The sequence below is a fragment of the Choloepus didactylus genome, chromosome 16 (genome assembly GCF_015220235.1).
Source record: "Choloepus didactylus isolate mChoDid1 chromosome 16, mChoDid1.pri, whole genome shotgun sequence".
In the NCBI taxonomy this organism is placed as follows: Eukaryota; Metazoa; Chordata; class Mammalia; order Pilosa; family Megalonychidae; genus Choloepus; species Choloepus didactylus.
In genome coordinates this window covers 29,998,617-30,016,008 of record NC_051322.1, presented here as the reverse complement: position 1 = coordinate 30,016,008, position 17,392 = coordinate 29,998,617, and the positions used below count along the sequence as shown (strand labels likewise).

At 50.5% G+C, this 17,392-nt stretch overlaps 1 protein-coding gene across 3 annotated transcripts in view; it reads left to right on the top strand.

The window, feature by feature from the left end:
• Nucleotides 1–17,392, top strand: part of MAPK4 (mitogen-activated protein kinase 4) — a 159,456-nt gene that overhangs the window by 93,575 nt on the left and 48,489 nt on the right. For all 3 annotated transcript variants that reach the window (XM_037806191.1, XM_037806190.1, XM_037806192.1), the window contains exon 2: nucleotides 105–1,553. In XM_037806191.1, the coding sequence (XP_037662119.1) occupies nucleotides 1,008–1,553 (546 nt within the window). In that variant the 5' untranslated portion in view covers nucleotides 105–1,007. The remainder of the gene's footprint in view (nucleotides 1–104; nucleotides 1,554–17,392) is intronic.

Below are 17,392 nucleotides of genomic sequence, written 5' to 3'. Positions count from 1 at the left end.
TGGACAGATCACATAACGCTTGGGCCGGTTAACAAAAGATATACAAGTGGGAAGGTGTTGGAAGCCGGAGTGTGGAAATTTACCCAACATTATTTTGTTGACAGGGAGGGAGACTCAGTCAGAAAGATGCCACGTTCTTGCGACTTCTCTGGGTCCAGCGGATCACGGTCTCCATCGAGGTGGCATGGATAAGGAGGTGAGAGACAATGCTGCCTACATCTGAAGCCTCTGGCGGAGCCTGGCCTGGCAGCTGAGCTGCCCTTGGATTTGGGACTTCAGGTGCAGCTTGGCATGGAACTCATGAGAAGTGCTTGAGTTTCCCCAGCTTTCTTCACCTATGTTCACTGGACTGGTTTGGCTCTCAGAATCTAAGGTGAGCTGGTAGAAAGGGGAGTTGAGCTGGGAGAGGTAGAAAGAAGCCCCGAGGAGCCTTCAGAATCCATTGCCAGTGTCCCTTTATGCTGCCTGGGGTGCAGAGAGGCTCGCAAGCAGCAGGAGGCTGGGTGCAACTGAGCTTTGGACCATCTTAAGGTAAAGGAACACAGTTCAATAAACAGCTCCTGCATTCAGCCCAAAGGAACCTCTTTTAACAAAGGATTTAAGTGTGAAGAGTTTTGCATCTTTTACTTTGAGGTCCATTATTATAGGAAACTCTGTGTTCACCTAGATAGTGATACTTCTTTTTCTTTCCATGATGCTATATTTGAAAGAACCATGAGCCATTCCAGGCTTCAAGGAGGGCCCAGGATACATAGGAGCTGGTGGACAGCCCTCCCGATGCAGGTTAAGAAAATGGTCTGAGCTCCGGCTTCTGCAGCCCAGCAAGCACGGACATATGCCACTCTTGTCTCCAGAGAACTGGTGGCAGTGACTTCACCAGGAGAAAAACCATCCCTCCACTTCAGGCCTCGACAGAATGAGGTGTGTTGAGGAAGCCACTAGCTGGGATTCGGCCTTTCCTGACCGCCCTTTCATCACGCAGGCAGCCCCAGACCACTGAGCCGACAATGGCCGAGAAGGGCGGGTGCATCGCCAGTGTCTACGGGTACGACCTAGGTGGGCGCTTTGTCAACTTCCAACCCCTGGGCTTTGGCGTCAACGGGCTGGTGCTGTCAGCCGTGGACAGCAGGGCCTGCCGGAAGGTGGCCGTGAAGAAGCTCGCCCTGAGCGACGCCCGCAGCATGAAGCACGCGCTCAGGGAGATCAAGATCATCCGGCGTCTGGACCACGACAACATCGTGAAGGTGCACGAGGTGCTGGGGCCCAAGGGCGCCGACCTGCAGGGCGAGCTGTTCAAGTTCAGCGTGGCCTACATCGTCCAGGAGTACATGGAGACGGACCTGGCACACCTGCTGGAGCAGGGCACACTGACAGAGGAGCACGCCAAGCTGTTCATGTACCAGCTGCTCCGCGGGCTCAAGTACATCCACTCGGCCAACGTGCTGCACAGGGACCTGAAGCCCGCCAACATCTTCATCAGCACCGAGGACCTGGTGCTCAAGATCGGGGATTTCGGGTTGGCACGGATCGTTGACCAGCACTATTCGCACAAGGTATGTCTGGCTGCTGCGGGTGGTCCGTGGACTTCTCAGGAATGTCCACTGTCTTTGAGAGTAACCCTCACTCCGTGGGAATCGGGATCAAGGTCAGCATTTGGGGGAGGCTGGGGAAAATTGCTAGCCCGAACCGTGGTTGTTGGGGGGTGGTTTCTGATTCTTCATCTCGGTTCTACCACGTGGCCACTGCCAGTGGCTCTGGGCCATCCAAGTCGGGACGGGTGTGGGCTAGGTGACCTCCAGGATGCCTTCCCGCTCTAACTCCGTGGTTTAAAATTGTGTGGTTGCTGAATTTGACCCTCTTTTACCTCCTGCTGTCCACATAGCCATCTCACCTCCTGCTGTCTGCTCGGGACACCCCTGGGAGGCTTCCCCTGCTCTGGGGTAGGGCCTGAAGCCAGGTCCACCTCCTCCTCCCATCAGGGTGGGTGGACTGTGGACACGAATGGTTGATCTGATTGACTGACACCTACGTTGTCCAGCTAACGGCTCGGCTCTCCCAGGTCCCGTGATGCTGTAACCCCTCACCGTGATGCTGCAGTTGGGGGAGCCAGCACAGTACCACCCAGATCTCACAGGTGGATGCTACATGCTTCTCGGGCTGCAGAGGTCAGAGCCCACCGGGGCACCATGGTGGAGGCTCTGGCATTCGTTCTCAAGGCCCCACACCATAACTTCTTAGCTGATCCTCTGCTCTCTTTGGGACCTGGAAGTCTGCAAGCATCCTGTTCTTCTCTCCCAGGTTTCTGCCACTTTAGGGGAGCCTCTCAGCACCTCAGCCTAAGTACAGGTCACCAGGTGTCCCCCAGCAGGGCTGGGGGTGGGGGCATTTCCAGCCTCCTGCCAAGACCTTTGGATCATGAATTTTTAAAATTGAATGATGATGTCCCCTATAAACTCTCAGCCACAGACTGAGAGCAGGTCATGAAAGAGGAGGGTGGCCCAGACCTTGAACATGCTTTGGCTCCTCCTCCAGAGCCCACTTCTCCCGTCTCTCTCGCTACCCTGTTTGCCTGTGGCCTAAAGGTTGGGGGATGGAGAAGTGCACCGAGCTGCTGGGGCCACTGCTGGGGGAGGGGAGGCAGGGATCCTTGCCCAGATTTCAGATTCCCCAAACCAGCTTAGGTGTTTTTTACTTTTTGATGCCACAAATTACTTACCTGCATTAACCAGAGCTTGCCTTCTGCCCCTTCTTCAGCAGCCAGGCCGTCTTTCAAAACCAACAGCGGGTCTGTCAATAGGAATATCCATGGTAAAAAAGAAAAAGCACAGTGGCCCTCTGTGTCTACCTGATGCTATTTCTCTCCTTCCAAGGAGCAGTGACTCCAAACATTCCAACCAAAGGTTTTAGACTCAAATCAGTTCCTATTTTGTAAAAAGACGAGAGAATCCATGATAGTCTTGTTTCTGGGTTGCACACACACACACAAATAAAAAAAAAAAAAAAAAAAACACCATCTGGGTTGGAATTAAATGAACCAGTACATTTGGAAGTAATAATAGGACCACCCTTGAGAACTGATGATGTTGAGTGAAGTATTAGAGGGAAAGTGCTTAGAGCAGCATGTAGTAGGCCTTCAGTGGAGTCAGCAAAGAGGATCTGTTGCAGTGAAGGTTGGTTGTAGCGTCACAACTTAGGAGGTGGCGCAGTGCAAGGAGCAACACGGTACATTGTTGGAGGTCTGGGTGCCCTTCTGATGGTGCCAGTTTAGGATGTGGCCCGTCACTCACCCTCTGGGAGCCTCAGTTTCCTCATTTCTGAAAGGGATGGTGATACATGCCCTGTCTGCCCCATTGGCTTGTGGTTAGAATCAAAACAGACCGTGAATGTCCCTTGGAAAGCAGTAATGACTCACTCCATTCATTTAATGAGCATTTGCTGAACACACACTGAGCCCAAGCCCAGTACTAGGAGCCGTGGGGAGTCAGGGGGATACCGAGGCTCTCAGGACCCTAAATGGCTGTGCTTATCCTTGTTACCCAGTTCTTCAGAGGGGAGGGGGAAACCACCTCTCCACTTGGGATTTTTTTTGTTTTCACAATGCAGAGGAATTTGGATGTTCTGACTTACTCTGAACAGGCCATCTTCAATAAAATCAGCCATGGGAGGTTAAAAATAATTGGAGCCGGTTTCAGCCCAGTGGGGGCTCCCACCAGCCCTGTTCCTCTGTGTTTGGCAGGCTCCACATGCCCCCACCCCGCTCCCTCCCTTGTATATTCTGCTTTTAGCTTCCTGTTCTCTCTTTCCTGAGTGATGACGAAAAGGCTTTATATTTGGTGCTTTTATTTATCCAATGTGCATTTAAATCAATTCTCATTTAATCCTCATAATGCCATGTGGCGCTTAGGGCAAATGGTCCCTTTTTTAAATGGTGAGAAATGACTTTCTCGGGCTTACGTGGCTGACTGTGGCAGAGGGGCCCTAGAACCAGGGCCTTCTCACATCTGCACGGATGCGCTTTCCATGTGCCACTTCCTTCATGAAGTCTTTCCAGATTCCCTGGTTGGAATGAATCTTGCCTTCCTCTGAATTCTCAGGGCACTTTTCCCCCATCCTGTTACCTGTATCTTTCAACACATTGTTCTCTCTTTGGTCTTATTGGCATCTGTGCCTTGTGCCTTCTGTCCTCTCCGGGCTGAGAGTTGCTTTGGCTCCTTGAGGACAGCCTCTTGCCCATCTTGGTTCCCCTGTGGAGTCTGATCACTGTGCCTGCGACGTGGCCCTCAGTTTATTTTGTTGACGGTCTTGAACAGATGGGAGAGAAGTCATTTACCAGCGCAGTGCAGATAGGAGGCCTGTTGGGTTTGTTGATTCTGTGTGGTTAGAGGGTTTTGACTCTCTGAAAAGGAGCGCGTAATTCTTCTCTCCAGTGGCTCGGTCGGGGCTGCTTGTGTACATGTGCTCTCCCCAGTGTGCCTGGAGGATCATGGATGCATGTGTACCACTCTGAACTTAATCCCTCCTAAATTGTTATGGCTCCTGGTCTCCCTTTGAAGAAGAAGATTGTGCTCTCCTGGGCTGCAGCCTGCACCTTTGTGTGGGTTACAAAGAAGTCACTCCTTCCTCCAGGCTGATGCAGCCAATGCCAGGGGCAGGCTCCGAATCCAGTGGAGGCCTGGATGCAGCCCTTTGGCCACCCATGCCCCAGCCAGCAACAGGCAGCAGCCTGGTTCTTACCCTTCTCCTCCTGACTTGCTCAAGCTGGTCAGTAAGTCTCCATCACGTCCACATCCCCTCATTCAGCACTGGGCCTGGTACAGGGTAGGTACCTCTGATGTTTGTGGAGTAAAGGAGACACCAAAGGAAATGGCCTCTTCTCTGAACAGCAGCTGGCAGCACTGGGGTTTCAGCCACTTTCTGGGTACGGTCACTCTAAACACCACCTCCAGGGGTCTTGGTCTTTGCGAGGTCCAGAGGGCGACTTGAGGTCCCTGTAGCCCGCACCCCTGGGGAGATGGGCGGTGGGTGGCCCCGGCGGGATGCTCCAAGGGTCTCTCTCAACAGAAGCAGCGCTGGAAACATTGGTCCACATGTTATTGGTACTCATCATGCTAATTGCATGACCTCAGGGAAGTTATTCCCAGAAGAACCATTCTGTAAAAGGACTCCACAGACATCTTTTCCCTCCCTTCATTTCACAGATGAGAAAACTGAGGCACAGAAAGGGGAAGAGACACACTCAAGGTCACACGATGAGCAGCTAAGCCGGGAGTGCACTGCCTACGTTTTGACTCCATGCCCACTGTTCTTTCTCTGAGCTATTCCCGTTCAGTTATTTCACAGAATTCTTGTTAGAGTCAGATGAACATGTGGATATCAGAGTGCTTTCCAGTGTACAAAGAGCTACATCACTGGCAGAACTGTTTGCCCAGATAGATGCCATGTAATGCCAGACAGACACCCAGATGCCAGTTTCCCTCCACCAAAGTATGGAACCAACTCCTGGCATGATGGCCAAGGGGTGAGCCAGGTGACCCTACCTGAGGGGTGGCTTCCCAGCCTGCGTTCTTCCTCAGCAGGCCCACTAATGAGTTCCTTGCTGTTTGTCTCTGAGAAGAGGCAGCTGAAGGATCAGAGTGTGTTTTCTTTTGAATTTATCCTATTAGGAAGTAGACTATCTCAAAGAGAAAAAAAAAAAACAAAAATCTTTGCTGAGCTGTGTAAATTGTAAGAAATGTCAGGGGCCCCAAGGAGAGCGAGCAAGGGCCCGAGCAGCTCACCGATAGCCTGATAGGCTGCAGGAACATGTCCCCTCAGGAAGTACCAAGACTTTGGGGGGAAAGAAGTGCCTCTCATCCTGCTGTAGCATCCTTGTGGGGGCTGCCAGGAGACTGCTTGCAGATCTGCCTTTCCTGGAGGCAGGAGGCAGAAAGTAGCCAGGAGAGAAAGAAAGGGGACTTTGGAATTTGGGCAGCCAAAGACTCTCTTTTGTTTGGGGGATCACTTGAGTGAGTGTCAGCTTTCTGCTAGGCCGGCCTGCCATTAGGCCCTAAACCCTTTCTACTTCTAGGTCCAGTGATTTTTGTAGTGTGGTCCTCAGGCTGGTGGCATCAGCATCACCTGGGAACTTGTTAGAAATGCAGAGTCTCAGGTCCCATCTCAAACCCACTGAATCAGATCCTCTGGGGGTGGTTTAACAAGCTTTCCAGGTGAGTCTGATTCTCACTAAATGCTAAGGATCTCCGATCTAAAGAGATGAAATGGCTTGTCTGTGGACAGAAAGCTGATGCTCCTGATGTGTTTGCTTGATGCCTTGGAGCTGCGGTTTGGCAGCACGACTGGCTAAGAAGTCCTGCCAGATGACATATGTGCATTTGAAGCAGGCACCCTAAACTAAAAAGGGTGGCTACTGGTGACACTGGGACAGGGAACAGTGGAGATTGTTCCAGGCGGAGTGATTTGTAGGACCTCCATCACATCGCATTGGAAACTGCCCGGTGCACCTTTGCATGAGTTTGGCAGAAGGCCACACAAACCAGGGACCTAAACCAAAAGGAGGATTGGTGCTGTTTAGCTTCAATTTTAACAATTAGATGATATGGAACAATGATTTTGGAAAAACATATACTTTTCATTCTCGTGTAAACTGCTTCACAATGTTATTTAAAAATAAAAACAGTGGTTTCACAGTTCAGTAACATTGAATGTTTGATTGAGGGCTCAGCAAATTACTATTGTTTGTTAAGGCTTGTGGTTTAATTCAAGGTCCCAAAGGAGGCCAGGGGTTTATGATGTTGAACACTTAAGGCCAGCTCGGGAAGGGCTTGCACGGAAGCTGTGGTCGGCCCGTGTGCTCTTCGATCTCCTGGCTACTCTGTCTTCTTGACAGCTTGTGTGTAGGCCAAGATGACCTCTCTCCCTTTCTCCTGGCAGACACATGGAAAGCTCCCATAAAGCCCAAATTCCCTAGCAACTGAACCTAGGAGGAGGAGCGCTCGTTTCTGTGAGTGAAGCAGTGTCTCTGAGGTGATCGAGAGAGTAGTGTCCATTTGGTAGCCTGTGTGTTCGCTTTGGATGGTCTCATCGCAGATGGCACCCCCCAGTGCGGAGTGTGGGGAAGGACTTGCAGGGTCCAAAAATGGGACTGGGATCCCCAGCGCAGGTGCTGAGAGGGGCCCGGCCATCTGCACAGACCGGGGTTTCGTGAGAAAATGGGCTTGTGCAAGGACAACTGGATGAGGGCTCGGTGAGCAGGGAAGGTCGCTTTCTCCTTAAACCGCTAAGCATGTTATTCCAGATCAGTGGAGCCGAAAAGATTTATTTAATAGACTATGAAATATCCCTTTTTAAAGGGGGAAATTATGACATAGGGGATTAGAACAGAGGTTATGCTGGAGAGTCAAGTGTCCCTGAACACTCAGCCTTGGAAAGCTAATTTATGTTGGCCTTTAGTGCCAACAAAAAGTGGTAATTTATTGGCTCCTGGTTTTGAAGCTCAGAGAAGTCCAATATCAAAACATTAGCAAGGCGATGCTTTCTCCCAGAAGACGGTGGCATTTGGGGCTGGCTGTCAGGATCCTTGGTCCCTGGCTTTTCTGTCACCTGGCAGTGCACTTGGCGGCACCTTCTTTCCCTTCCAGGTTCCACTGACGTCCAGCCTCTGGCTGCTCCCCAAGGCTTTCTCTTCTGTGGCCTTTTCTGTAAGGAGAAGGATCCTATTTAAAATGAGCTCCCACCCACAGGAATGGATTAAGATAAAGAACATGTTTTTCTGGGGTGCACAGCCCCAAGCCACTACGGTGCCTCTTTCCCCTTCCCACAGCAGCCCCTTCCCCAGAGCAGGGTCTTCACTCTGTCCCCTGGGCCTCCCAGGGTTCTCTTCTACCCCGTCCCAGAAAAACACTCCCTTCCTGGGAGGCAACCCCTCCAGCCCAGGGGTAAAGGATTGAATGTGGATAGGTGGGAGAGCCTGGGAATACGTGGTGGATAAGCTCCACCTTCCCTTTATACCCAAGAACTCCCTCTCAGATAGTAACTTCAGTCTTGACAGCAAGAACCCCAACCTTCAGGCCTGGCTCAAGTCTCCCCACAAGTACTTCAGGTCATAAATGTTCCAAAAACATGACACTGACTTATGTTATGGGCAGACGTTCCTGTTTTTATGCTGAAGGAGTGTGAGTAGAAAACTGAATCAAATCCTTTTCAATTTTCCCCTGAAGTGCGGCTTCTTTATTCAGCCTTTGCTGTGGTAGCCTGTTGAGAAGACAGTGGTATAGAAATAGAAGGTTCCAGAGTGAGTGTCATATTACTATGATTATCTCGACATTAAAGGCCACCTTCCCCAGCAGTACCACCCATCTTTAGGCTGGGAGAGACCAGCACCCATCTCCAGCTTCATCTGCTCCCGCCCCACTCACCTTGTGTTGCAGCCTCACTGATTTGTCATCATCCCCTGGAAAATATCACTCCCTCTGACAGCTCTGGCCCCACACACTGTTCCTTTTGCTCCCACATAAACTCCTACTTACCCCTGAAAATCCTGCTCAAATGAAGCTTCACCCATTCTCCAGAGGAAGATTAATCCCGTCTTCCTCTGGTTCCCAAAGCACTTACCCCACACCATTGTGATGTGTTTATATGTCTGTTCCCCATAGACCCAGTGGAGCCCCTAAGGGTAGAGGATGCAACTCATTTGTCTCTGTCTTCCTGACAAAGTATCTGACTCTTAACACATGCTCATTAAATGCTTGTTGACTAATGAAGGAGCCAAGCTTCTGCCTTTCCACTGGATAGAATGTGGTCCACGAGAGTCTCCCAGGATAAAAGATAATTTCTCCTTCTTACAGCAGCTTTCAGATATTTGAAGTCACCGACCATGTCCCTCTAAACCTCTGCAGCCTAGACTACCTTTGTCTTTATGCAGTACTACTCAGGCACTGTTCTAAGTGGGTTGACAGGGGCAACCTACTTAATCCTTAAAACAACTTTCTGGGATAGTGCTGCTGTTGTCCCCATTTCACAGATGAGGACACTGAGGCACAGAGGGTAACTTATCCAAGGTCACCCAGCTAGTATATGGCAGAGTTGGATCTCAAGCCCAGCCCTGGCTTCAGACAGCGTGCCTTCAGCCATTGAGCAGTACTGCCTGGCGGCTATTTAGACGGTGGTATTTCCAGAGCTCACGTTATCCCACCACTCTATGATTGCCCTCCTCCTACTTGCAGACCCCTTCTTAAAATGTGTGTTACAGAGCAGATACGATGTGATTTCACCAGCACAGTCAGTGGGAGTGTGACACGGCTGCTCCGTAGATGACACCCTCTAAATGCTGCCAATGTTTTTTGGCAACCATGTCACACTGATGGCTCATAATGAGTTTGTAGCCAACTAAATTCTGTTAAGCACAGTATTCTCTATTTTATATTTCAAATGTGGTTGATTTTTTTAGCCCAGATATAGGACTTTACCCTTATCCTTGATAAAATTCATCTTGTTGGCTTTGGACAAATATTCCAACGTGATGAGATCTTTTTGGATCCTTGTTTTGTCACATAGTCTCATTATCTTACCCTTCCAGCTTCATGCTCCATAAGCCTGTTTTCTAGGACTTCACACGTATCACTGATAAAATACATGTAATGAGCTTAAACCAAAGGCCTGGCCTCATGGCCACTGACCACCTCCAGGGTGACACTGACCCCTAAACTAGCATTCTTTGGGTTTAGTTGTCCAACCAGTTATGGATTTACATAATTATATAATTGTCTGACTCCTGTTTCTTCATTGTCCTCAAGTTGTCCTAAGAGAGTTAGCTAAATTTCTTATTGAGATTCGGGTACACTTTCTATAGAATCTCCTCATTCTACCTTACTACAATTTTAAACTTGTCCTAAAGTAGAAAGAAAAAGCCGAATTCAAACTGCCTGCTCAGCTGTCACACTCAAATTCCTAGTTACACAGAACACAGATGCTGGCAAACACCACCATTCTGCTTACAGAAAATCTGATATGTGAAAGTCTAAATTTACAAAATCATGTTGGAGATTAGGGAGTGGTTAAGTAAACCATGGTTCATCTACCAAATAGAATGTTATATAACTATTTTAAATAGTGTTTTTGAAGAGTTGCAATAACACACAAATTTTTATGTACTAATTATAAGCTTAAAAAGCAAGATGCAAAATCATATAGATGGTCTGAATATAACAGTTAAAAACAAGGAGAAAAGAACTGCACACAAAAAAAATAGACACTAAAAACTAAAATGTTAACACTGATTGGACAATGCGTGTCTTTTTTCCCCATCTTTTTATTTTTCTGTAATTCCCCAAAATGCGTAATGAACATGCATTGTTCTTTTATTTTTTACTTTTTTTATTGTGGAATATAACATATTTTCATAAAAGTAGTAACTTTCCGTGAGCAATTTAACAAGTAGTTAGAGAGCAAATTTCAAAGAACGTTATGGGTTACAGTTCCACTGTTTCAGTTATTTCCTTATTGTGAAATATACATGCAAAAAAGTGAAAATTTTCAAATTACGATTTAACAAGTAGTTATATGTACTGCTGTTATATCTAACAGTAACCTTTTCAGGTGGGGAGGTAGGGGTAGTTTGCTGCAAGAGTGAGTTTAACAAGAACACATTTGTAGCACAAAGAGGGGTGGCCTTGAGTTGCTCAGCTGCAGAGAGGGGAGAGTCCCACACACTAGCTCCTGGCCCAGGAGCACATGCATGTTGACCCTCAACGACCTTCTGCTCTGTGGCGCCAACTGTGTCCCTTGTGCAAGCCTCACCTCCCCTCTCGGGGTGACAGCCCTGCCTGGTAGCTGCCCCTGTGGGGACCGTGGGACAGGCGTGGGTGTGTGCCCCTGGGAAGCAGGGCGACTCTCCTCATAGGCAGAGCGGGCAGATGCTGAGCACATTGCTTCCCTGGGCTGCCTCTGCTCCCTCCCAATGACAGATTCTAGTTCACGGCCTGTGTGAGGAGTGAATGAAACAAAAGTTGTGAAACGCTTGGTAGGCAGATGGAAAGCACTCGGTAACTATTAGCTATTTTTTACTGTGATAAATAATCATTATTGAAAGAGCTCTCTCTGTTCCCAGATACCTGAAGTTCCGCCACCACTGAGAGTAAATTGCATTGGGGTGGTTGACCATGGTTTAGTTACTCTTTTAAGATACTGTTGAAGAGTGGAAACAAGTCAGAAAACTTGTATTTGACCAAACTTGGTGAAATGGATTGATGACGAAGCACTGGGCTTGGGGGAGCCTGCTTGACAGCACTGGGGAGCAGGATAGGGAGGCACCCTAAATTTTGAGTCTTGCAATTTGGCCAAAAGCTGGTTCTGGTACTGAGATTATACCATGAGGGATGATATTCAAATATGTTGTGATTGTTAAGCCTTGAGAAGACCGATCAGACTAGCTACTGGCTGTGAACACATCCCAGCGTGCTGCCTTCCATACCCTCTCACCCTACAAAGGTGTTCTCTGGTCACTACCTGGCTCCAGCCAATTTGCAAATGCTGCATGGGTCAGAAGCTATAGAGAGAGCATGAACAGCCAATGGCTCCTGTAGTTGGGGAATCAATATCATATTAGTTTTCAAAGCAGGAAACATTTCTACCCTAATTTATTTCTTGCAGTTTGCAATCATGCACCCTGGGAGTTCTTTCCCACCCATGACTCTGGATCCTCATTCCACCTGCTGAGGGAGGCAGGTCAGGTTAATTGTCCCTATTTGATAGATGAGCACTAGGGAGCCCAGCGGAGTTAAGGAGCTCAGCTAAGGCCCCACCACTAACGAGAGGCAGAGCCGGGACCAGACTTGCCTCCAGGGACCTGAAGCAGCAAATGATGCAACTGGGCTTGGCTCCAGAACTCCAGAACTCCCCTAGCCCCTGCTGTGATGAGAAGAGAAAGGAGAGCCATGAAGCTGAGGGTGCTTGCTTCTGCTTTCCCCATGAGGAAACTTGGAGAACAGAGCAGTTCTGTGACCTTCCCTGGGCCCACAGCGAGCAGAGGTGGAGCCAGGACAGTACATTAGAATCCCTGGGTCCTGGACCCTTCTCTCCAGCCTTCCCACAGTGCTCCGGCCTTTCCCTGTCCCTCCTGCTGTCCAACCACAACATTCCCGTCATGCTCACTCCTTCCCTCTCTGCCCACTGGAAACGTACTGAGGCCCACAGCCAGCTACTTAGGCACAGATTCTCACCAAGGGACCCAGAGCTCAGTGCCCCAGCATGCGGCTGGTTGGAAAAAGGCTGCCAGCTGGGATATTCCTTTCAGTAGAACAATGGTTTCTCTTTGCCTTCAAACTCTTGTAAAAATAGCTTTGTTGAGACATAATTAACATACCATGCAATTCACCCATTTAAAGTGTACAAGTGAATGAATTTTAGTATATTTAGAGTTGTATATCCATGTCACAATCAATTTTAGAAAATTTTCATTGTTCTAGAAAGAATCCTTCCTACACTTTGTCCTCACCTCTCAAATTCCCCCCTCTTCCCCAACCCTAGGCAACCACTAATCTACTTTCTGTCCCTATGAATTTGTCTATTCTGGACATTTCATATAAATGAAATCCTACAGTATATGGTCCTTTGTGCCCGGCTTCTTTCACTTAGCATAATGTTTTCAAAGTTCATCCATGTTGTAGCAGGTATCAGGACTTCATTACTTTCTGTGGCTGAATAACATTCCAGTGTATGGATATTCCACATTTTGTTTATCTGTTCATGCGGGTAGCTGAGCTTGTGCCTCGACTTACCAGGCCTGGGCCAGGGGACCTGATATCACCCCCTGGGGAGGGTAGTAGGTACGGGCGTGAGTGCCCTCTGCAGCCCCCCCGAGCCTGAGGAGCGAGGTCAAGGCAGCTCCCTTTTCCTCACCCAAAATGCCACTGGCAGGGGAGGCTTGCCGGAGGAAACCGCCCTTCTCCCAACTGCCCTTTCCCCACTTCCTTATCTTACCCACATACTCCCTTGTGCCAAGGCCACTCCTGCCACCGCCAGTGCGCATGCACCGTGGCCCGAACAACCCCCGCCCGTTGCAACGGCTCCTGCGTCCTCTCAGAACCAATCCTAGCCCCTCTCCCTTCAATATTGCCATTTTAGGCTACTTCACCTCCTTTCCAGCCCTGCCCCTCTTACCAGCCTATATAACCTGTAATCACCCCTGAATAAATCTCTTTGGCGCATACTCCTACTGGATGAAGAGTGTTTTTGTCCTTATCGCCGCCCTCCATACCTTGCACGCCTCTCGCCGAGGACCTTGGCCACGTCCTCCGCCTCGCCCTCGCCTCCGGGAAAGAGCCCCCGCCGCCGGTACCCTTTAAGCAGCCCCGAGAGCTGAGGGCTCGGCTACCGGCCGCCACTCCCCCTAGAAGCAGTAACCCCGACCGCAACTGGTGCCCCGTGTGAGGAACGTCTCCACACAACAGTTTGGCAGGTCACCCGCTCGCCCGGACGCCTCTCCAGCTTCCCATTTCCTCGCCTGCAAGGTAAGGGCCGCCTCTCCCTCGCCGCTTCCGGAGCCGTGGGAGGTTCCTTGCTCCGAAGCCGCTCCTCCCTTCCCCCACGCTCTCTTCATCCAGTAGGAACTCCTCCCATCCCCCACGCTCTCTTCGTCCTCTTGTATGCGCACTTCTATGACCCCCGTTCCTCCTAACACTCTCCCTCTTCCCCTCCATTACTTTGCTGTAGTTCTTTGTATCTTTATTTCCTCATTTGGTGCCGTGTGCCTTTTTGCAACCGCCCCCCCCTGACTGCTCTCGTTGCCAAAGGGCACTGCTTTCTGCTCTCGCCGTCTCCTTCGGCCTTGCAGCCACAGTTTATCTCATTCTCTCTGCTCAGTAAACTACTCCTCCTTCTCCTCCCCGCCAGCCGGGCCGGCCCGGCTCGGGAACAACTCCCCCTCCTCTCCCCTCAGCTATGGGTAATCGTATATCTACAGGTCAGGCACCTCAAGTTCGTGCTCTAGCGGGTCTCCTAGACACGCATCGCTGTAAAGTGTCTGTCCGGCAGCTGCAAATATACTGGGATCTCCTGCTGCCCTTTAACCCATGGCTCACCACTTGCCATCTTTGGGACCCTGTTACTTATGATCGCCTTATTGATCGAGTCACTAACGCCATGGAACATGAGAGCAAGCGTTTCCCTTCCGGCTTGCTCCCCACCTTGATAACCATCCGCTCCTGCCTTCAAGGCTCCCTCCCCCCTGATAGAGGCCCCGTTAAATCCAAAGAGGCCCTATCAACCCAGCCAACAGACTCAGATAGCGATACTAATTCAAATCATGACTCGGACACGGAGTCCCTAGTCGAGCAGATTAACAACGCGCTCGAGGTGACTCCCAAAAAGCAAAATAACACTGCGCCACGCCAAGATGGCGAACTTCCTCCTTCTTCTTCCATCGAGGGGAGGAAATGCTCTGGCGATGACATCAGCCCTAAGTTGGGCCAGAAACCGCATACGCTTTACCCCGCCCTTCCACAGGGCGGAGCTAGTCCACCATCTTATGCCTTGAACCCCACCCTTTCACAGGGCGGGGCTGATCCACCATCTTGTGTCTTAGCCACGCCTACCGCGCCGCCATCTTGCGACGCTTGGGGCCTCCCACTCCCGCCTCTCCCTCCGGCGAGCTCCCCCTCGGAGCCGCTACCGGCAGCTGCCGCCGTTCCTCCCACCCTGCCGACTAACAACCCCTGGCTGCCTTCTACACCTCAAGGCAACCCTTGGGGCAACGCTCCCCCTACCCCCACTCCCGCGCCAAGTCCTCTGCAAGCGTGTCCTCCTTTCTCTCGTGCTTTTCGCTGTTTTCCTCTTAACCTTGCCCCCACCCCACAGAGGCCGCATGACTGGTATCCCATTGACTTAGATACTATCAAGCAGCTTCGCAAGGCCGTCAAGGAGGACGGGTTAGGTAGCCCATATGCTTCCCAAATACTACAGGATCTCGCCATGAACTATTGCATCCCCCAAGACTGGGCCTCGCTTGCCCGTTCAATTTTTAACCCCGGTCAGTTTGTTGACTGGCGTGCTCACTTCCAGGCAGAAGCAGCTAAGCAAAGTGAGCAAGATGCAGCCATTGGAGTCTATCATCCCCCCGAAGCCTATTTGGGCACTGAAGCGTTTCTAAATGCGTCTACTTATATTAATGTCCCTGCTGCCTTCTGGACTGTCCTCAGAAGCATCGCCTTACGCGCGTTTGCCAATTGCTCTGCCCGTCGGCCTAACAAATTTACCAAGCTCTTCCAGGAGCCGAGTAAGCCTTTCGCCACCTTTGTCTCCAGAGTCGAAGAAACCTGCGCTCGAAAGGTAAGTGATCCCCAGGCCCAATATTACATGTGCCCATCCTCAAATCCTGGAAAATCGTACTGTAATTCCCCCAACGAGTACTACTGTGCATACTGGGGGTGTGAAACATTAGCCACTAATTGGAAGCCTCCTGTTTCTAATCATTACCTTACCTTAAAATGGACCCCTACAGGGTGCAAACTCCCTACTGTTAACTGGCTCAGCCAAGAAAGTAAGAGATCCTGCACACATCTTAATCTTACAGTGCAGCTCCCCACTGATCCCTCCTGGTTACTCGGTCAAACTTGAGGCTTCAAAATCTATGAGAAAGGAGGCAACCGAGGATCACTTATTCTCATAAGAAAGGAGGCTTTAAACCAACCAAAAAAAGATACTGTTATAAAAAAGCCCTTTAACATTGGTCCCAATAAAGTCATTAACCCCCTTTTTCCACAGCTCTCCAGCCGCACCTTAGTTCCAACTAAACGTACTTCAACTACATCTCAAACCCCACCACCCCAGCTTCCTCTGCCCCCTTCTCGTTATTCCTCTCCCCTCCTCAGCCTCATCCAAGCCGCCTTTGCCTCAGTGAACTCCTCCAACCCCAATTTTACCTCCTCCTGCTGGCTCTGCCTCTCCACCTCTTCCTCACTGTACGAGCCCGTTGCCTCCAACCTCTCCTTTTCAGAAAGCACAGAAGACAGCCCCTCGGAATGCAATTGGAATACCTCTGCCGTCCCCCTGACCTTTCATTCAGTCTCCTATACGGGAAAGTGCGTCCGCCCTCGCTCCAGTAACTCTCCCGACCTCACTGCCTGTGCCAGCTACTCATCTCCTAGCAGCTCGGCAAAATTTCTCATTCCTCATAACTCCTCCCAATGGCTCTGCTCCTCTACAGGACTTACCCCCTGTCTCAGCACGAATATCATCAGTGAATATAAAGAAACTTGCCTCCTAATTGTCCTTATCCCTAGGGTTTTATACCACAGCGAAGAAGACTTCTTCCTCCGTCTGGAAAGAACTGCAGCTCCTGCCCTTCTGCAAAAGCGAGAGCCCATCACCGTCCTTACAATTGCCTCCCTCCTAGGTCTTGCAGGCGCTGGCACCGGAATCGCTGCACTAGCCAGTCAAGGCTCCGCCCTAACTCACCTCAGGGCGGCTGTTGACGAGGACATTCGCCACCTACAAAACGCTATTTACCATCTAAAAAATTCTGTCAATTCCCTCTCTGAAGTCGTGCTCCAAAACCGCCGAGGTCTTGACCTTCTCCTCCTCAAAGAAGGAGGCCTCTGCGCCGCCCTAGGAGAAGAGTGCTGTGTATATGCCAATTCCACAGGTCTCGTCGAGGACAGCCTGAAAAGGGTCCGAGAGGGACTGGAAAAGCGTAAAAGAGATCGTGAAGCCACCAGTTATTGGTCCAGTTTTTTCACTCCCATCCTCCCATACATCCTTCCTTTTCTTGGCCCCCTATTAATAATTATTCTAGCTCTCATCTTAGGACCCTGCATCATACGCAAAATTGTCCAGCTTGTAAGAAAACAAACAGATGCCATTTTTTCCTCGTTCGTGCAAATCCAGTATCAGCGACTCGCCACCTCTGACACCCCCCACTCCAAGATGACAGCCAACCCTTCGCGACCTCAACGCCACCGGTCAACCCGCCGACCGCGAGGCCCTTCTTAATCACCTGAACATCGCTCTCGCCTCGAGTTCCAGCTTCTCTAAACCCCTGAACTTTAAACCCCTGAACTTTAAACCCCTCACCTTCGCCCAGCCCGCTGCAGCGAAGCCCTTGTCGAGCGCCCGGGCACCACACCAACACTGAGCTCCAGCCTCGCTGAGCCACCGTCAACCCCTTTTTCCCTTCCCTGACCTCCCCCTTCCCTCACCCTTAGCGGGCCTCTCCGGTAAAGCCTCTTCCTCTAATTAGAAAAGAAAGGGGAATTGCGGGGACTGAGCTTGTGCCTCGACTTACCAGGCCTGGGCCAGGGGACCTGATATCACCCCCTGGGGAGGGTAGTAGGTACGGGCGTGAGTGCCCTCTGCAGCCCCCCCGAGCCTGAGGAGCGAGGTCAAGGCAGCTCCCTTTTCC